This window comes from Pseudorca crassidens, chromosome 15 (genome assembly GCF_039906515.1).
Source record: "Pseudorca crassidens isolate mPseCra1 chromosome 15, mPseCra1.hap1, whole genome shotgun sequence".
NCBI classification, from domain to species: Eukaryota; Metazoa; Chordata; class Mammalia; order Artiodactyla; family Delphinidae; genus Pseudorca; species Pseudorca crassidens.
This window is the reverse complement of record NC_090310.1, coordinates 25,977,836-25,998,521: the sequence shown is the minus strand read 5'-3', so window position 1 is coordinate 25,998,521 and position 20,686 is coordinate 25,977,836. Positions and strand designations below refer to the sequence as shown.

Genomic DNA, 20,686 nt, shown 5'->3' with positions numbered 1-20,686 from the left:
TAATTGGACACTTATCTTTAATTGAGAGTACGAGCTAAAACTGATTGTATGGTTAAAATATTTAAAAGTTAGGCAAAGAGGTTCAACTTGGAATGAATAAGGGGACTTGCCCCCCGACATGGGCACAAATGAAGGGAATATGGAAGGTCCTTGAGAATAATTCCGTCAGTAGTCCCTTCCTATCCATTTTTTCTGATAGTACACAGTAGGGAACCAAAAGGCAAACCTTTGAATCTAGATCAGGGGCTGGCACACTTTGTCAAGGACCAGAGAATAAATATTTCAGACTTCATGGGCTGATAAGGTCTCTGTGACGAAACCCGCTACAGACAGTTCATAAATGAACGGGCTTGGCTGTGTTCCAGGAAAACTTTATGTGTGGACACTGACGTCATAGTAGCATGTCGTTTATTATGTCATGAAATAATCTTTTGATTTTTTTTTTTCCCCTTTAAAAGTGTGAAAACCATCTTAGCTCACGGTCTCTCCCGAAACAGGTGGCTGGTGTGACTTGGCCTGTGGGCTGTGGCGTCTTGCCCCTCACTGTCCAGCCTGAGCCCCCATGGCCAGGCTGGTCACATCCCTTTAGGGAGACAGCTGTGCTCTCCTTCGCTCCCAGACTTCACACACACAGCGTACCACCGCCTTCTTGTTCCTTCTGCTGTTTTTTCTTTGCAGCATAGTGGGTGTGCCAGCATTTAGTGCACCCCATAATTATCCAGCGCTAAATCCGGCATTTTTTATTCTCCTTCTGTCAAAAGGCACAACTGATTTTTTATCTAAAGTGATTCTCTTTAAGATTAGAAAATATTATCTTTAGGCAGTTGAAGAAGCGATTGTGGCCTCCAGCTGTGGGACATTATTACACTTAAACGCACCAACTGTCTAAAAATGAAGACGGTCACTCCACAGACGCCGGACTTCGTTGGTGTTTATTAGTGAGCAGATGTGCCTTTCATGTGCTTCTGGAGGTGTGCCTTGTAGCACTTTACACACTGCTCATTGCAGTCTCCAGTCTGAGCCATTACCTTAATAGGGCTTTTCACTTATAAGTTGCTTCTGTGGCTCCTAGCTCCTAGAGTTCAGTTTTAGCTCTGCATTTTTGTTTAACTTAATTACCTTTACTAGTCAGATCTCTCAGATTGCTTTTATCTGTGCATTATATATAATCACAGGCAAGGAAGGCGTCTTTGATAACCCTGCCTTGTTTTATCCCCTGGGTAATACCACACTTTCATAGGCAGCTTACAGCTCTTGCTTTTTTTTATTTTTTATTTTTTTTGCCGTACGCGGACCTCTCACTGTTGTGGCCTCTCCCATTGCAGAGCACAGGCTCCAGACGCACAGGCTCAGCGGCCAGGCTCACAGGCCTAGCAGCTCCGCGGCATGTGGGATCTTCCCGGACCGGGGCACGGACCCGTGTCCCCTGCATCGGCAGGCGGACTCTCAACCACTGCGCCACTAGGGAAGCCCAGCTCTTGCTTTTAAGGACTAGTCCACATTCTCAGTTCGAGGCTGCTCCACCATCCACGACCCAATTATCTGAAGCATTTTTATCATCCACAGATTGTTTGAAACTTCCCTCTGCAGTGGGAGATGGCCAGATGTCACCCAGAACATACAAACAGCCCTGCCCCGGGCCCTCGCTCTGCCTTTTCCTTATGCAGAAAGAGGTCCAATCTTCTTTCTAAAGGTTGCTTTTAAAACTGGAGTCATTTTGGCTACATTCCTGTCTCTTCATTAAGATCATACTAGTCTTAGGGACGAGGGCTGAAAGAGGGATGCATAGTTTGGGTTGCTAAGCACCTTTCCTGTGATAATTGAGTTCTCATGCTGGAATGAACGGTCCCCTTGTTGCAGGTTCAGTGTCTGTGGCCAGATATCAATCATTCGCTTCCCCGACACTATCAAGCAGATGAGTAAATACAAAGTTGTCCTGTCCTCTCAAGACAAGGACAAGTCTTTGGTCACCGTGGAGATGGATGCTCAGGGATCATTCTGTTTTAAAGCAAAACCAGGGACCTACAAAGTCCAGGTATGACGAGTTTTGTTCTATTTAAGATATTTGAAAAAAACACCAATGATTTAAAAAGGGTTATTTTAAAATGGGGTTAGAGAAGGAGCATTTCCATTCCCAACTTCTTATTTTCAAATCTTTACATTCCTGCATGTCACAGTTAGAGCAGACAGGCAGCTGGTTTGAAGGTGATGCAACAGGCCTTTCTCTTTTCCAGTCCTGATGTTTATTAGGGGTTAGTATCAGGCTGCCAGTCATGCCTCCACCTTCTCAGGCTTCTGGCTGCTGTTGAATATCCACGGGTCCCCAAAGGAGATCGCAGTGAACTCTTTATTCATGGCAGCTCAGTAACATCCACAGAGCATGGCTTCTGGACCCTGAGGCCAAACAGAGCTTCCCTTTTCCTGCCTTGCTGTAAATTGAAGACGCTGGGCAGGCACCACCTAATTTCTCCATCCAGGCAGGTGGAGAAGCAGGGGAGACCCTGGCTTGTAGTCTCACCGCCAGGGTGAAAGCCTGAGCACTGGTGGAGGCAGTGGGCAAGAGATGAGACAGAAGCGGAGGTCAGGCCACCGGCCCCTTGGGGTCTCAGGCTCTCACCCGTCAAGTCAGCTGCTCCCTCGGGAAGAGCAGGGGAGGGGACTGGGAAGGGTCCTTCTAAGACTTTGCTCTCCTGTAGGGCCAGTGGGATCCCCCCTGCCCCCGCTAAGCAGATGGGGTGGGCGCACAGCCTTGCCCCAGCTTCCACGAACAGCATACTGTGTGGGTGGGCAGCTCCTTTACCAGCCAGCCAGTGTCTTGTGACGTTGGCCACACGGACAAGCCTTTAGAGGCCCTTTCAGAGGCATAATCAGGCCCTTTTCCAGGGAAGGGCAATTCCAGAATGTGATCTCTACCAGGGATGAAGAAGGCGAGCACCGCCTCCTCTCCCAGTCCCTCTTGTGAGCTTGACAAAGGCACACAGAAATGAGGGAAGAAGAAATGGCCCAGTTCCACTGTTGGTCATCCACGTGGCCTCCACAAGTTCACAGCTTGTGTCACGAGTGACCTCAAGCCAGGATCAGGTTCTGGGATTTCATATGGTTTCCACCTGGGTGCACATGATCAATGACAGCTTTGCATGCCCTGATACGCTTCTGTGTACACCTGGCGCTGCTGAAGGCTAGTGCTTTATGTCTGCCTAGAAATATGTTTCCTTCACACCGGCTGTATGCAGATTTGTTGTGATTATAAAACTAGGCCTAGGAATGAACCTTCGTCCTACAGAATCCGTTTAGCCTTGGGCCCAGGTGGATGTTCTGGTGCCACGTCGGCCAGGGAGCAGCGGCCCTGATGCAGCCGCTGACCTTGTTCTGTGTGTCCCGCAGGTGATGGTTCCTGAGGCGGAGACCAGAGCGGGGCTGATGTTGAAGCCTCAGATGCTGCTTCTTGCTGTGACTGACAGGCCTGTGATGGACGTGGCCTTCGTGCAGTTTTTGGCATCGGTTTCGGGGAAAGTCTCTTGTTTGGGTAAGATGTCAACTGAAAGCAAGAACAGATAGGTTCAAAGAAGTAAGTGGGGAGAGGTGGGATTTTGGTGAGCTTTTCCTCACTGAGCGACATTGAAGGTAAAAGCAGAAGCTGCTCCAGGGGAGTGGTGTCTGTCTGAGAGTCTGTGTCGTGTGCAGTTCTTTCTGAATAATTGCCACAAACACCATAACATTTCTCTTTGAGTAATGCTGCCTTGGCTTCCAGAAGAACATGTGGGTTTCTTTTTATTGCCCTCTGACTCTGAAAGGAAGATGGTAGTTGGGCCCAGGTTTCCATCCTAGCTCTGTCACTTACCACTGTGAGACTGTAAGCATGTACTTGCCCAGCCTAGGTTTTTCTTCTGTAAAATGGGAATACTCCTGCTCTCGGGGTTTTAATGAGGCTTAAATGCAGTCATGTCAAGAGGCAGTGTAGCACAGTGGTTAAGATGTTAGACTCTGGAACCAGACCGCATGGGCTTGAACATTCGCTGTGTGACCTGGGGTAAGTTACTTAACCTCTCTGTGCTTTGAGTCCCTCATCTGTAATGTAGAGATGTTAATGATACCTACCTCACAGGGTAGTTGTGAGGATCAAATGAGTTACTGTATGTATAGCCGTTGGAAGTACCTGGAACACAGCAAGAGCCATATAAATCTTTGCCATTATTAGTAATATTATTATGATGATGATAAAGGGCCCAGTTCTATACCTGGTATGAAGTGGATTTTCAATAAAGTTTCATCACCTCTGTCTATTTTTCTCTTGCTCCTGTTGATGCTCCATAGATATTACTTCCCCTAATGCAATAATTGCTGGGTGGCTTCATTGTTTGGTACCGATGACAAGCATAGGGGGAGACTTCCTAGAATCAAGTAGATGCATGTTAGCTTTGAAGGAACCTCCTGGCACTGTCCTTCAGGAGCTAAGGGGTGGGAAGCAGCACACAGAGATTGAGGGTTCGAACGGGTGCTATGGTTCACAAGGCAGTCAAGTGAGGCCCCCGCATCTTTTCTCTGCAGACACCTGCGGTGACCTGCTGGTGACCCTGCAGTCCCTGAGCCGCCAGGGCGAGAAGCGGAGCCTCCAGCTCTCCGGCAAGGTCAACTCGATGACTTTCACGTTTGACAACGTGCTGCCCGGAAAATACAAAAGTAAGAACCGAAGGCAGCACTTCCTGTCTTTCTAAACTTTCTAGAAACCTGCTCTCAAGTTGCATCCCAGCTGTACAGTTGTACTTGTTTAACTCTTCTTTACCCCTTGACCTTGAATGTGCATTATTTAGCCTTGGGCAGTAATGCAGAAGTTGAGGCTTTATGAGCTAACTGCCGCCTCATCAGGATGACCCACACACTTCTTCTCATGCCATTTTATTTCTAAATGCCGGAAAAGAGTGTGAAATAATTACACGGAAGTGTTCTACCACTTAGCAGCTGTGTGAGCGAGGCAGCTTACTTGATCTCCCTGAGACTCAGTTTCCCCTTTTGAAATAGGAGTCATAGAACCTTTCTGCAGAATGTAGGACTCATGAAATCCAGTATGTGAAGCCCCTTGCACAGGGCCTGGGAAGCAGAAGGTGCTGGCGAATGTTGTTTCTCTTTTCTCCGCCTTTCTTGAGAAGCTCCCATTGCTTGTATTTTTGCTATGTCAGAGTTTAGCTGGGAGCTGCTGGCAATGAATGGCTTATAAAGTAGGCTGATTTTTCTGGGGAATTATATTTTCTATTATGTCAGGTGTTGGCAAACTATGAGCCGAGGGCGACTGCCTGTTCTTATGAATAAAGTTTTATTGGAACACAGCCACGCCCACTTGTTTGTTTATCGTCTGTGGCTGCTTGTGTGCTGCAGATGCAGAGTTGAATAGTTGAGACCATGTGGCCCACAAAGGTGAAAATATTTACTCTTTCGCACCTTACAGAAAAAGTTTGCCAATCCCTGAATGTCTTACTTGTAGTCTGCTCTTAGGCCCAGTTGAATTTCTTTCTTGGTGATTTTAATGGCCACTGGTTTCAGTTTTTCTTTAGCAGTTACTTATTCCCAGTGTGCTTAGCTCTATGTGTATACTGACACACACACACGCACACACACACACATACATATTTGTTGGTATGTATGTGTATAGAGGCCCACACATAGGATTCATTAGCACTGTTTTTCTGGGGGCATTCAGGGAGGCGGTGTGCTCTGTTCCCACGGGGGTGTGTGTTGTGTCCTTTGCAGTCAGCATCCTGCATGAAGATTGGTGCTGGAAGAACAAGAGTCTAGAGGTGGAGGTTCTGGAGGACGATGTGTCAGCGATTGAGTTCAGGCAGACGGGCTATATGCTGAGATGCTCCCTGTCTCACGCCATCACTCTGGTAAGCGGAGCTTCTGAGGATTCTCTTATGTGGAATGACACTCGCCTTTTGGAGAGCGAGAAGAACTAGCATGCTAAGAGTGTTATCAGCATAGATAGTCAAGGCGGATTCCCTTTTCTGCCCCTCGACTCACCCACCAATTATGGAAAGCACCATGAGGAAGCATTTTAAGTCCCTTATTGGAAAGATGCCTTTGTTTGGGAGATTTCCTTGTCCTGGCTCCACATTAAATTTTAACTTTGACTAGTGATTTAGGGAAGCTGTTGCCGTAGTGCAAAGCACGTGGGCTCTGTAGCATCGGGCAAGTTCATTTAGTGTTTGTGAGCCTCAGTTTTCTCCTCTAAAATTGAGATCATAATACTCACTCCCCAGGGGCATGGTAAGGTTTAAGTAACCCTCTTACGTATTTGAAGTTTTCCTGGCCATACACTGCTATTGTTTATGAACAGGTGCAGCTGAGGACAGAGTTGGTTATTCTCTTGTAGTCACTGAAGCTGGATTGGCAGTGTACGCAGTGGATTTCAGGAAAGGGAGCACCTGTGTACACCTATGTAGACCCAGTCATGAACTTTATATAATTTTTTGACTTCCAGCAATGGCAGATGTCACTGTAAGGTCCCAGTGGAGAAACGGAGGCAAATGGCAATTAAGTGGCCACTTATATTAGACACCAGAGGCAGTGAGACTGGTGTCTCCAACACCAGTTGAATGCTCTAACCGCTTAACTACAAGTGCTCAACAAACAGCTTTGTTACGAGAGATGGGTTGATTAATATCCAGTTGAGAATAAGTAATAGACATTTAGGAAACCATTCCTTCCCTTAAACCCTCCAGTGGATTTCCATTTCCCTTAGACGGAGATCCATCTTCCTTAACAGTGGCCAGCCCTTCGTTAACTCGTACCTTACCCCTTACCCCTCTCCCCTTCACTCACTGGGCCGTGGCATACTGGCCGCCTCGGCCAGTTCCACACCAAGCTCGGTCCCTTCTCTGGGCCTTTGCACATACTCTTCTCTGCCTGGAATGACGTGTCTTCTGCACAGCTGAGTGTATTTGCTTTTTCTCATTACTCAGGCTGCAGCCCCAATGTTACCTGCTCAGGAGGGGTCTGTTCTGAGCCCAGGCTGAACAGGCCTCTGTGGTGGTCCCTCTCTATCCTGCTCCCTGTTTATTTCTCTGTAAGCTCTGTTACTTCCTAGCTGAAATCTACTGACTTCTTTGTTGACTACCTGGGTTTTCTCTCTTCCTATATTAGAATGTAAGCCTCCCTGAAAATAAGAGCCACGGCAGCAACCAAGGCCCAGCCTTGAGCCTGCCGCATAGCAGGTGCTCAATAAATATTAGTTGATTGAATGAAAAAGATCACGTTTTTGTTGGAAGTTTTGGAAGCTTTTTGATTTTCCTGTGGCACCCAGCTGCTCACATGATTAATGGGCAAAACAGATGACTGGTTCAGAAACAGAAATATTATTAATCATCGCTGTGTCTCCATGTCGCCTAGTAAGTCATTGTATTGGCTTTGGTCCCTTAGGAATTTTATCAGGATGGAAATGGACCTGAGAACGTGGGGATTTATAACCTCTCCAAAGGCGTCAACCGATTCTGCCTGTCCAAGCCCGGTGAGTCTGGAAGGATTGATGTGCTACGAGTGAGAGAAATGGAAAGGCACCAGAGGGTGGTTTTAAAGGCATTTTTCCCTATCTCGGTTCAGTTTGCATCAAGCTGTCAACTTTGGCCGTGGTTAGCTCCTCTGGAGGGAGCAGCGTTTTTACCCAAAGAAATAGAGGTGGGGGCTGGCATGTGTTCGCAGGCTCTCGGGTTGGAGTTGGGGCCAGACCACTGGGCCCTTTTCACTTCTAAAAGGATTGCACCATCAGCCCATGACCTCTCCTGACGAGTGATCTTTTTAAGATAAAGATTGGATCATCTCCCGCCTTGCTTAAAGTCCTTCAGTGGCTTCTCTGTCAATGACTTTATTGAGATGCAATTTGCAGACCATAAAATTCACCCATTTAAAATGTGTTCAGTACAGTGATGTTGAGTAACTATACCTAGCTTTACAATCATCATTATAATCCAGTTCAGAACATTTGCATCACCCCAGTAATATCCTTCCTGCATGTTTACATTTGATCTCTATTCCCAGCTCTAGGCAGCCACTAATTTATTTTCTGTCTCTATGGATTTGCCTTTTTTTGGACATTTCATATAATGAAATCATACAATACTGTTATTTTTTAGGCTTCTTTCACTTAGCATAATGTTTTTGAAGTTCACCCAGGTTGTAGCAGGTATTAATAATTGGTTCCTTTTTATTGGTGAATAGTAGCCCATTGCATGGCTATATTACAGTTTGTGTATCTGTTCCCTGGTCGGTGGGTATGTGAGCTGTTTCCAGCTTGGGACTATTAGGAATAACGTTGCTGTGAACATTTGTGTACTAGTCTTGGTTTGGACATTTGTTGGGTAGATACCTAGGAATAGAATCATATAATAAATTTATGTTTAATTTTTAAAGAAGCTGCCAAATTGTTTTCTGAAAAGGCTGTATTTGCCATTTGCTGTTCCTCCCGGCCATGCCTGAGGGTTCATGTTTTTCCACATCTTTACCAATATTTGTTGCTCTCTTTTTGATTTTTAGCCATCCTGGTGGGTGTAAAGTAGTATCTCATTGTGGTTTTATTTTGCATTTTCCTAATGAACAATTCAGTGACTTCTCTTGGTTCTCAAGATAAGATACAGTAATCCCCACTCACCCATGGTTTCACTTTCCACAGTGTCAGGTACCTGTGGTCAACTGTGGTCCAAAAATATTAAATGGGAAATTCCAGAAATAAACAGTTCATAAGTTTTAAATTGCATGCCATTCTGAGTAGCATGATGAAATCTCTCACCATCCTGCTCCCATCCAGCCCGGAGATGTGAATCGTCCCTTTGTCTGGCACGTCCACGCTGTATACATTACCCACCTATTAGTGTACGTGAAAACATAATATGTACAGGGTTTGGTACTACCTGTGGTTTCAGGCATCCACTGGGGTCTTAGAACGTATACCCCACAGATAGGGGGTACTCTTATACAAAACCCTTCATCAGACCTTGAGCTCCTGTATAATCTGGCTCTACCTGTCACACTCTGCTCCAGCCACTCTGTCCTGTGTCTTAATCAGGATGCCATTGGCTGCAGGTAACAAAATCTATACGACAGCCCCCAACAAGCAGAGTTAATTTGGCTCAGTAGCAAAGTCTGGCAGCACCAGGCATGGGTTCAGCAGCTGGTAGATGTTAGGGTTGGTGTCTTTGTGATTCTTTTAGCTCTTTCCCTGGTATTTCTTACCTTGTGTTTTCAAAGTGCCTACTGTTGCCCCAGAAAACTTATGTTTAAGGCAGGAAGATGAGGAGAGGGGCGGGCAAACATTTTCCGTGCCGCATCCTCCAGGAAACTTCATGTCTTACCGGCAAGAACCGTGTCACAAGGCCACTTTTAGCTGAAAGGGAGCCTGGGGAGGTTGGATTTGCTGCCTGAGGCTGGGCGCATTTTCACCCTAAACGTAAGCAGGAAGGACAGCTGTTAGGGAGACAGCCAGCAAGCCTGTGGTTCAGATGCTGTGCTCTACCTCAGTGCTTTCCCTGCCCCACCCCCTCTTCACCCAGCTCTGCCTGCCTGCCCATCACTTCTTGGTTCCAATGTTACTCCCCAGGGAGACTGGCCCCACAGTGTCGTTGAGAGCTCCCTGCTGTGCTCGTGTCCACAGTGCCCAGTTCCTCCCCTGCCCATACCCATCACACCTGGTGTGCACGTGGCTGTCGAATGCTCTCTCTGTAGATGGCAAGCCCTGCGAAGGCAGGGACCGTATCTGTCCCCACCGTGTACCAACACCTGGCACAATACCCGGCCCGAGTGCTGCCCTGTCAGTGTTCGTCAAATGAAAGAACAAACAAAATGAATGAAGAAACGTAGTAATTTTTTTTCTACTCGTAACTGCATTGAGGCTTGATCAGTGTGACAGAAACAGCAGAGGTGATTTGAACTAATTTCATGTTTTGGTCGGTCATATGGCCAAAATGTTGGTTAAAGACCATTTGGGAGAATCCACTGTTACACTTTGCTCCTTCCTGAAACTATTCTTCTGGCAAATGACATCATATGCCCCTAATCTGAGTGTACCCTACGTGAGCTCATGGCATGAAAGTGTTTTTGCAGTTGTTGCATAATTTTCTGGGCCTTCCCCTGCCCCATGCCCCCTCTTAGGAATATTTATAGGAAGGAGTCCAGGCTGTGGCTGTCTTTTGGATCTTTAACAGAATCTATTAGGTAGAAGATTCTCAGTCTGATTCGCAGTAGAAATGTACTTCCTGTTCCTCCTCGTGCACGTGTCTGTTAGCTTGGTCTGTGTAGACTCAAGTGCTGTGACTTGTTAAATTATGCAAAATGAAAATCCTTGCTTTGTGAGTGGGCCTTTAAGTGGATCAGGTCATTGGTAAGAAGCCATCGTAGGCAGCGGAAAAGGTTCTGATCCCGTGTTGCACATCCATGATAGGTTGTAAGTGAGAGGCACCGCCTTTGGATTTCGGATGTTGGAATTGCTCAGCATAATAGACGCTCTTCTCTGAAAATTACTTTTGATTTCCTGGCTGCAGGCGTGTACAAGGTGACTCCTCGCTCCTGCCACCGGTTCGAGCAAGCGTTCTACACCTATGACACGTAAGCCGGGCGCCGACTGCTCCGGGGTGTCTGTGTGTCTCCTGTGGAGGAGAGTGAGCGTGACTCTCTTCTTCACTCATTGCTGAGAACACGGGAGTTTTTTGTATTTTTTCTGGAAGCGGTAAGGTTAGGCATGGAAAAGAATTTCTAGACAAGGATTTTAAGACAGTTGGGTAAATTACTGAGGAAATGAAGGTAAAGCTCTCTTTCCCAAGAATTCTGTAAACCCAGGACGGAAGGCTGTGGTTTGGAAGTGGCTTAAATACAATGTTTGTTGAATCTTCCAGCCTCACTGATGAGAATTTCTCAAGCTCAAGTCTACCATTTTTCTATTTTTACAAATGCTTGTGGGTTTCACAGGGAATTGGAGGTGTAAAGTTTTGGTGTGGAGAATCAGTTTACTCTTAAAGACACTTGTATGTATTTCAGGAGTTCTGAAGTGCTAAGAGCAGTGTCACATAGTATATTTCAGGGTCAGGAAGGTCGCCCATAGGTGATGTTGTTTGTGATCCTTTGAGAACCATGAGGTGATGTGGTGTTTTCTTTCCACTTCTCTAATTTATAGGTCTTCACCCAGTATCTTGACGTTGACAGCCATTCGCCACCACGTCCTTGGAACTATCACCACTGACAAAATGATGGATGTTACCGTGACTATCAAGTAAGGCTAGTGTTCCATGGTGGGCTGAGCACGGGAGGGTGGTGGACCAGACCTTCTCTAATGGACGCTCTGAAAATTATTCTTGATTTCTTATCTCTAGGCGTAGTACAAACAGTCTTCGCTCTTATACTTATATGACATAGCTGTAAATTCACGACAGCCTGTTCCTTTCCTTTTATGACTCAGGAATTAACTGTGGATGAGGAAGAGTCTCCTGACAGCTCGTTTCAGCGTCTTAAATTTCTGTTTGAACTCGTTACACTTCCTGTCTTTGCTAAGGAAAAAAAGAATCTCTGGTTTGTTCACTGTATTTCAAGCGTTTTAGCAAATTCAAAAAAAATTGCCTATTTTTCTTTAGAGCCTTTCTCGAAGGCTTGGGAAATAGAGATGACACCTTATATGAGAAGGGTCATGAGAGAAAGTGTATGAAAGGCAGTCCCTCACTGAGGGTCAGGTTTGTGTGAATGTCACCTTTGAGAGGAATTTTTGCTGTGTGGTGGGTGCATCTGATACCCTAATTTTCTCAAGAAAGGAAAGAATTTTGACAATATGACCATCTTTGTCAAATAGAATGGAAATCTGAGTAACTTTCTCCCAGCTTACCTTATTTGAAGTTGCCTTTCCAGCAGTGTCTCCATCTTTCTGTCCACCCGTCCTTCCGTGAAGAAAATATGGACGGAGAGTCCTCAGTGGTTAGGCACTGGGCGTAGGTGATAGCCCCTGCCCTCGTGGAACTTAGAGTCTCATGGGGGCAGCGGACAGTAGTCCAAGAGTCACATACAGAACTGTAAAATAAAAGCTGTCATAAGTGCTTTGACTTTGACCTTGTCAGGGGGTTGAGGTCCATGCAGGAGAGGTGGGCTTCTGGGGGCCAGCCACGTTAAGGGTCTTAGCTGTGTCCCGTGGACACTCTGACATATTTCAAGTAGAGGGATCACTTTCTCTTTGTTTCAAGAAGGTCCCCCTGGCTGCTGAGTGGAGAACAGATAGAAGAGGCGCAAGAGTGGAAGTCGATCGAGGTGGGGGCAGAGGCTCTTGTAGGAGTCCAGGTGAGGGAGGATGGGGCTTCAGCCAGGCGGATGGCGGTGGGGATGGAGAGAAGCGGACGGGTTGGAGAGTTGTCAGGGAGATTGAGTTGAAGGGACGCGGCAGCAGTCTGACCACGTGGGGTCAGGGAGGGAGGAGTGTCAGGGGCAGCCCGTGGTCTCTGACTGAATTGATGGGATACCTATTCACCAGGGTGACATGGTTTCTAGGAGAAGGACTTGCTGCGTTTGTCTTGTGGGCCTGGCACTTTGCCTGGTGCTGGAGCAATGTCTTTTAGTATTTTCCTGCTTGGAAAGTATGAATTACTGGTATGACTAGAAAGTCATATTTTTACCAGTAGTGACTCCGTGTTACGTTGTTTTCAGTCTTTATTAACTTTATTTTTGTAACCTCAGAAGAGTTTTTGTTTGGTTTGGTTTTGCTGAAAATTATGTGAAATGCATCTTCCAGCTGGACATGGCCGGGGGTGGGGTCCCTAATGGGGATCTTGTACTTCCCGGATCCAAAACCAGATTCCTGGTGGTCGCCCTCCACAGACCTCCTCTGTAGCCTTCCCTGTTTCAGAAATGGCAGCTCCATCTTTCTCGTTGGTCCTTGATTCTTCTTTCTCTTGCATCCCATACCCAACCGATCCATCTGCAAATCCTCAACTGTACAATCCTCGTTATCCATGGGGTTTGGTTCCAGGACCCCCCGTGGTTACCAAAATCCACAGATGCTCAAGTCCCTTATAAAATGGAGTCGTATTTGCATATAATCTATGCACATTCTCCTGTATAGTTTAAATATACTTTAAGTCATCTCTAGATTACTTATAATATCCAACGTGATGTAAATGCAATGTAAATAGTTGTAAATACAATGTAAATGCTATGTAAATAGTTGCCAGCATGTGGCAAAATCAAGGTTTACTTTATGGAACTTTCTGGAATATCTTTTCCCCCAAATATTTTCCATCTGCAGTTGGTTGACTCCTCGGATGCGGAACCTGCGGAAATGGAGGGCCAACTGTATATCCGTCATCCAGTCCTTTCTTAGCACCTGGCCTCTATACTTTGGTTCCACCCACCCTTGTCTCTTGCTGGGATTGTTGCCGCAGCTTCCTGTCTGGCGTCCGAGTTTTGGCTGTTGCTTTATAACAGTGTGTTGTTCGTGGGGAAGTCCAAGTGATCTTTAAAAGTGGAGACCCTGTCATTCCTCTGTTTAAAACTCCATCCCCTCAGGGTCCACACCAAGGTTTTCCAAGCCCTAGTCTGACACCTGATCTGGCTCTACCTGATCTGGCTCTGCCTGGGTCCCTCTGCCCAGGCCTCCCTGTTCTCCTCCTTGCTGTCCCTTGAGCATGGCAGGGAGCTGCCTCCAAGGCTTCGAGAGACTTTGCACTCGACACCTTCTTGCCTGAGGCCTCACCCAGAGCCAAGTGGTTTGCTCTCTGTCGCCCTTCCTTCAGGTGGCAGTGGTGTCACCTTATCAGAAGGGACTTGGCTCAGCCCCTAATAAAAAGTAGTGCCCCTTGCCTCCCACCAGCTCTTTTATCTTTCCACGCTGCTTTATTTTTCCTTATTGTACTTATCACCTGACAACGTTTTTCTGTTGATTGTCTGCCTCTTCCCACTAGAATGTGGATTCCATGAGGTTGGGGAATGTTGTCTGTCCTGTGTACAGTCTCCCCAGTGCCTGGTTCTCTTGCAGAGTATGTTCTCAATAAAGGTTGAAAGAGAGACAGAAGATGGTGGTGTGGTGTGGGAAGGACTCCATGTCCTACGGGAAATCTGATGTTTCCTTCAAGTCATAAAGTCAGTGGTATTTCATCCCAGCCCAGATCTATCAGATACGTCCACCATGGCAAAGAAGTTCAGTTTTTTGTTTTTAATAAGCTATTAGTTTATTCAAAACAGGAGAAGAATGTGTTGGTGGCTTTATGAGGTGCTTGGGTTTTTTTTACTGCTGGATCTCTGCTTGCAGAAATGTCTGATTCCCACTGACTATAGGGATACGTGACTTCGTCTTCTGGACCGCTCCTTCCTTTCTTCCAGATCTTCCATCGACAGCGAACCTGCCCTGGTCCTCGGCCCTCTGAGGTCCATGCAGGAGCTGCGGAGGGAGCAGCAGCTGGCCGAGATCGAGAGCCGCAGGCAGGAGAGGGAGAAGACCGGTGGAGAGGAGGGGGTTGAGGGAAGGACCAAGCCCCCTGTGCAGGAGATGGTGGACGAGTTACAGGGCCCCTTCTCCTACGACTTCTCCTACTGGGCACGGTAAGCGCTCTCCGGCTTTCCCTGCAGGGTCGTCTGTTCTGATGTCCTTCCTCATGGGGGGACAGACCAGCCACATTGAAGTATCTTACTTATTTTAGGTCTGGGGAGAAAATCACTGTCACACCCTCGTCTAAAGAGCTGCTCTTTTATCCTCCTTCCATGGAAGCCACCGTCAGTGGAGGTAAATGTCAGCTCAGTGAGCCGATGACACACCTTTGCAAGTGTTTCTTTCCCTGCAATTAAAATTTTATTCTGTGCTGCTGTTATAGTGAAACCATCTTTGTAAGGCACTTCAGTCCCCTTTGGCACATAGATCTTACTACTTGATGAGTGAGTGGATGAACGAAAGGTCTAAATCAGTAAACGTAACTTTCACTATTAGAATTGGGGGATCTTTTTGGAAAAGGACTCAGTTTTCCTTGATGTTATCAGGTTGACACCAGAAGGGAGATAAAAAGCAAAAGCATCAGTTGTTGAAACGTCTGAAATGTCTTCGTGTGTCCGAACTGTTTGTGATGTTTATGTTTTTTGGTCGGGGTTATGGGAGGGTCTTTTGGGGACTGGATAACCAGAAGTGATTGCTGGTGGAATATTTAGGCTACCAATAGCTTTTCCCAGCATCGTGGGTTCATTAAACCCTGGACGTTTCTGTGTTTGGAAGGAGAGTATTGAAGGGCGTGGCTGTCCAGCAGGCAGCCTGTCCGGGGCAGCCTTCCATACCGGTCCTCTGAGGTCCAGCCGCACAGGCTCTGACCTGCAGTAACGGCTTCTCTCCTCACCTGTGGCCTGTGAGAGCCAAGGGAGAGGAGCAGGGGAAAGCCAGCTTTGTAGGCTGTACCTGCTAACATTCCTGGCAGTTGAACAAGGCCATTCGTCAATGGTGAGAGGCTTGGGCCACTTGCAGTCACTGAGGATTCTGGTACAGACAGCAGCCTCATTGGAGCTGGCTTCCAATATCTCCGTTTTAGGCCCTTCTTTAATGGGAAGCCCCAACCTAGTCTTCTGTTTATCTCTTCCCTTTTTAGAAAGCTGCCCAGGGAAGTTGATTGAGATACAAGGGAAAGCAGGCTTATTTCTGGAAGGCCAGATCCACCCAGAGTTGGAAGGAGTGGAGATTGTCATCAGTGAAAAGGGGGCGAGTTCACCCCTGATCACAGTCTTTACTGACGACAAAGGTGCCTATAGGTAAGGCCGTGACTAAGAAACATTTGCTTGGGATCAGTCGGGGAGCCTAGAAAGAAACTGGGGAGCCAGGTTTCCTTGGGGCAGGTGATGCTTCTTCCAGGATTTGAAGCAAAGCCATCTCCAGTGTTTCTTTTTTACTCAGTGTTGGGCCACTGCACAGTGACCTGGAGTATACCGTGTCTTCGCAGAAGGAGGGCTACGTTTTGACTGCGGTGGAAGGAACCATAGGAGACTTTAAGGCTTATGCCTTGGCAGGCGTGAGCTTTGAGGTAACACTGTGTGCTTTTAAAAAGCAGCTTTATGGGGTATAATAGACATACAGTGAGCTGCACATAAAGTGTATAATTTGACAGTTTTGACATATGATGACCCCCATGAAAACACTACCACAGTCAAAATGGTGGCCACATCCGTCACCCTCCAAAATTTCCTCATACCCTTGGCAACCCGTCTCTCCTGCCCCTCCCCACTGCTCTGATCTGCCTTCTTTCACTTTGGATCATTTCGCATTTCCTAGAGTTTTATATAAATGGAATCATTCAGGATGTACTCTTTTTTTGGTCTGGCTTCTTTCACTTGTAATTAGGAGATCTGTTGACTTAAGCTTGTGTGCATACCTTTTGGGAAGTATTTTAAGCTTTCATCCTTGACTCTGTTCTCTGTTGAAGGATGCAGAATGTCTTTCTCTCTTGCCTCAGTCCTTCTTGGGAAGAAGCATGCTGTGTAATGGACAGAGTGAGTCTGGAGATCTTGAGGCTGAATATTTTCAACATAGAGGCCAAATAAATTAAAATTCTATATTGCAGAATGCATTTTAAACCAAACTGAAAGATAGTCAAACTGGGAAGAAATATCTGTACCATAAATAACATTCCCTGTTTACCAGGGTCTCCTAAAATCTATAAGAAAAAGACAGCCCAACATGGGACTCCCCTGGTGGCGCAGTGGGTTCAGAATCTGCCTGCCAATGCAGGGGACACGGGTTTGAGCCCTGGTCCAGGAAGATCCCACACGCTGTGGAGCAACTAAGCCCGTGCTCCACAACTACTGAGCCTGCGTTCTAGAGCCCGTGTGCCACAGGTAATGAACCCTGTGTGCCTAGAGCCTGTGCTCTTCAACAAGAGAAAGCCCATGCTCGCCCCAACTAGAGAAAGCCCGTGCATAGAAACAAAGACCCAATGCAGCCAAAAATAAATAAATAATTAAATTAAAAAAAAAAAAGACAACCCAACAGAGAAAAGATGAACCAAGGATATGAAAGGCAGTTCACAGAAATCATCCAAGTCACTCATAAACATACAGGAAACACTCGACTTCGGTAGTCACTGGGGAAATGCAAAGGAACACTGGGTCTGGGGTGAGATTTGCAGTAATCAAGACAATATCCATCTTCTTGGCGAGCACGCATTTTCCCACACATAGGTAATTTGTTGGAGCTGGAAATGGTTACAGCCACCATGGAGGGCAGTTTGGGGGTTTCTTTCTGAATTTCGAGTGCACACTTCCGACAATTCTACTCCTAGGAATTGACTGTTCGGAAAAAGAAAAACTTAAGTGCACAAGGATACACACGCTCAGGGACATTCAGATCGTCTCTCCTTTTCCATCACTAAACTCGATGGCTAGCCTGTGTGCCATTGTTGGCTGACCTCTGCTTTAGAATGATGTGCAGCTGTTCCGAAGCAGCGAGGCTGATCGGTGGGGACTGGTGGACGAGGGCAGCCGGGAAAGTGGCTGAGGGCAGAGAAAGCAACTTGCAGTTACAGAACCGTACAGTTTAGGGGGCCTCCCCCAGCCCCACCAGATCACTTATGAAGTCCGTCAACAGCAGCCATAATGCTGATAAGATTTGTGTGGGCACAGAGAGTTCTGGAAGGCTGCACACCAAACTATTAACGTTGGTTACCCTGGGGATGAAGAGGAGACCTTTTGTCTCCCCCAGTGAATAACGGTAAAAGAAAAACAACCTATTAAGGATTACCTCTTGACTTGTTCATGGTTAATATGAATTAACCTTGCTCTGGGGTTCCTTTTTCCACCCCCAGATAAAAGCTGAAGACGACCAGCCCCTCCCTGGGGTCCTCTTATCCCTCAGCGGTGGTGTGTTTCGTTCCAACCTCTTGACTCAGGACAACGGCATTCTGACCTTCTCAAACCTGGTAAGGTGTCTGGTAGTTTACTGCCTGCCTGACTCCCCCGTGAGAGTGCCGGGACACGGCGGCCGTGAATTGTGTGTTGCTTGACAACGTGAGAACAGAAAACCAGCCTGGAGTGTTTTACGTTTCTTCGGGGACCAGACGTAATTAGAGGATTGCTCTCACTAGAACTTAATGCTGCTGATTCGTGTTCCCTTCTGCACAGACTTCTTGTTTTCTGGTCACCCCCTTGTCACTGAGACAGTGTAATTAATTACCCCGGCCACAGCGGCTCCTGTCTCAGGCATCCCTTTGTTTCACCACAGGATCGTGCTGTTTATAATGCCGAGTCTCGTTTGGGGGTTGAGCTTGTGTTTCTTCTGCAAAGCACACGCCCCATGGTGGGAGGATAGCACCCATTTTTCACTGGGGATGTACAATGAGGCCCTGAGTGGTGGGCACTCAGGAGTGCACGTCAATTGGCCATCTTGTCAGTCCTGGGAATAAAGTGACTGTTACAGGGATGTGGCAAACAGGCAGTGAGGTGTATCCGAAAGATCACATGCTGTGCAGTGATGCGCACCCAGCTTCAAATCTTCCATCTGCTACTTACTTGCTGGGTCATCTCAGGCAAGTTACTTGACCTCTCTGAGCCTCAGTTGCTTCCTTCATAAAATTCACATATGATTTCTACCCCACAGCGTTCTTGTAGAAACACCATGATGACAGCTGCTGTTAGACTTGTAATTGCTGTCACTGTAATGATTTATTGTAGAGTTAGAGTTACCATTTCTGGGTGTCTAGGAAGCCATGGAGCTCTTGGGCCTAATTCTGGTCCATCATGACTTCAGCCTCCCCCTTTGAAGCCATACCTAGATTTGCAGCAGAGGCTCAGTTTGTGGTTGTCTCTCGGCAGAGCCCCGGCCAGTATTACTTCAAGCCCATGATGAAAGAATTCCGGTTTGAGCCATCCTCGCAGATGATCGAGGTGCAGGAGGGGCAGAACTTGAAGATCACCATCACCGGCTACCGCACGGCCTACAGGTAGGCAGCCCCACCTGCACCCCCCTCTCCCAAGCCCGGGCTGTGGGATCACACTCACGCTTCTATTCTCTAGAAACTCATCCCAGTCTTCATACTGATTTTATTTGGAAGACAAGGGATATAAGATATGAGGTCCACAGGCTCCTGACTGCTGCCGTTTTCTTCTAATATCTCCAACAAGTGTACACCCCCCCTTTTTTTTTCTTAATTTTAATTTTGGCCATGCCGGGCAGCTTGCAGGATCTCAGTTCCCTGACTAGGGATCGAGCCCAGGCCACAGCAGTGACAGTGCTGAATCCTAACAATTAGGCCAACAGGGAACTCCCTTCAAACGAATGATTCAGTCACAAAGTTCCTATTTTGAAATTGGCCTGAAAGACCCTATTTAGTTCCTAAAAATTTTCATTTTTTAAAAAAGTCTGAAACTTGAGGGAGTTACATTTTGAAAAGGAGGAAATGCATTCACTTGAGTGAAACTTGGAAATGCTGGAAAGAGTCTGTACAATGTGAAGTTTCCCTCCTATCCTGGTCTCTGAGCTACCTAGGTTTTCCAGTGTTTCTGAATACTTTCAGAGACAGTTTATACAAATATTAATAAATATATTTATACACATTTACAAAAGCACTCGAGGCAAAGATCGATTAATCAGAAAGAGTGGGTTTAGAAAAACGGACCATTTTCAATCGAATATAAAAATGGAATGAAAGGGGAAGTGACTTATTTTCATTTTATTGGATGCTTCATTATTTAAATTAAAGCTTAACAAAATACAATAAAGTGGAATAAAATAAAGCTTATCCTTTTTTAATTACAATTTTCTGGAGCATCCTTTAGAATGTACAAGAAGAGAAATTGATGACAGCCTTCTGGCTGGCCTGAGCCCTCCGGCAGGAAGGCTCGATTTGCAAGTGACACAGCTAGAACTGAGTTGTCTGGGTCATTTGGGGCAGTTCTCCACTGAGCTATTTTGCACTGTAAATTGTTAGTAAATGCAGGACACTTTCCCTGAAATCTTTTGTGTGCTTCAGAAAACCCCAAGAATGTCATGTTCTGTTTCTTCTCTCGTCCCTCTAGTTGCTATGGTACAGTTTCTTCCTTAAATGGAGAACCAGAACAGGGTGTTGCCGTGGAAGCAGTGGGCCAGAACGACTGCAGTATTTATGGAGAAGACACCGTGACAGACGAAGAAGGGAAGTTCAGGTTACGTGGATTGCTGGTGAGCCTTTGGACGTGTTTCATTAGTGGATTTTTGCATACCGGGTTCAGCAGTGCCTTGTGGTACCCCCAAGACTACTAGGAATGGGGTCGAGAGCATTGCCAGGGCAGCGTAGGTTCTGGAACTCTTCCCAATCCCTATTGTAGCTGACATACTTACCTTTTATGTAGCTGATGTACTGGGTTGGGGGTTTTGTAGTGAAATAAAGGTGGAAAACCATGGGTTTGGGGCACCTTTTGCCTAGCATGGGTAGTGTGGCTCAGGCCAGGGCTCTCAAACCAGATGCCTGTGGCGCCAGAAGACAAGTGTGAAAGGCTGGAGGATGCTGGGTGCCTGGTAGGGAGTGGTGTGGACTGCGGGGCCCTGGAGAGGGCCTGGCCCACGAGAAGGGGGCAGCTGCCACTCAGCTCCAGCTCTACACAGCTGTGTGGGAAGACAGACTCAGGGTTGCCAGATCGTTTTGAGTTTGTAAAAATGTGAAAACTTCTGATTTTTAGAAGGTTAACAACCAATTAAAAAAAAAAAACAACCCACAACTCTGTGCAGGCCAAATAA

The 20,686-nt window shown here is 46.7% G+C and overlaps 1 protein-coding gene across 1 annotated transcript in view; it reads left to right on the top strand.

Annotated features, from left to right (window-relative positions):
• The window catches only part of LOC137207102 (BOS complex subunit NOMO1), a 52,618-nt gene that overhangs the window by 20,516 nt on the left and 11,416 nt on the right, over positions 1 to 20,686 (top strand). Inside the window, exons 12-25 of the mRNA XM_067706538.1 lie at positions 1,861 to 2,035; positions 3,385 to 3,526; positions 4,549 to 4,680; positions 5,746 to 5,882; positions 7,414 to 7,501; positions 10,524 to 10,587; positions 11,153 to 11,248; positions 14,332 to 14,550; positions 14,649 to 14,731; positions 15,576 to 15,735; positions 15,878 to 16,004; positions 17,781 to 17,894; positions 18,787 to 18,914; positions 19,990 to 20,131. Coding sequence (XP_067562639.1) covers positions 1,861 to 2,035; positions 3,385 to 3,526; positions 4,549 to 4,680; positions 5,746 to 5,882; positions 7,414 to 7,501; positions 10,524 to 10,587; positions 11,153 to 11,248; positions 14,332 to 14,550; positions 14,649 to 14,731; positions 15,576 to 15,735; positions 15,878 to 16,004; positions 17,781 to 17,894; positions 18,787 to 18,914; positions 19,990 to 20,131 — 1,807 coding nt within the window. The remainder of the gene's footprint in view (positions 1 to 1,860; positions 2,036 to 3,384; positions 3,527 to 4,548; positions 4,681 to 5,745; positions 5,883 to 7,413; positions 7,502 to 10,523; positions 10,588 to 11,152; positions 11,249 to 14,331; positions 14,551 to 14,648; positions 14,732 to 15,575; positions 15,736 to 15,877; positions 16,005 to 17,780; positions 17,895 to 18,786; positions 18,915 to 19,989; positions 20,132 to 20,686) is intronic.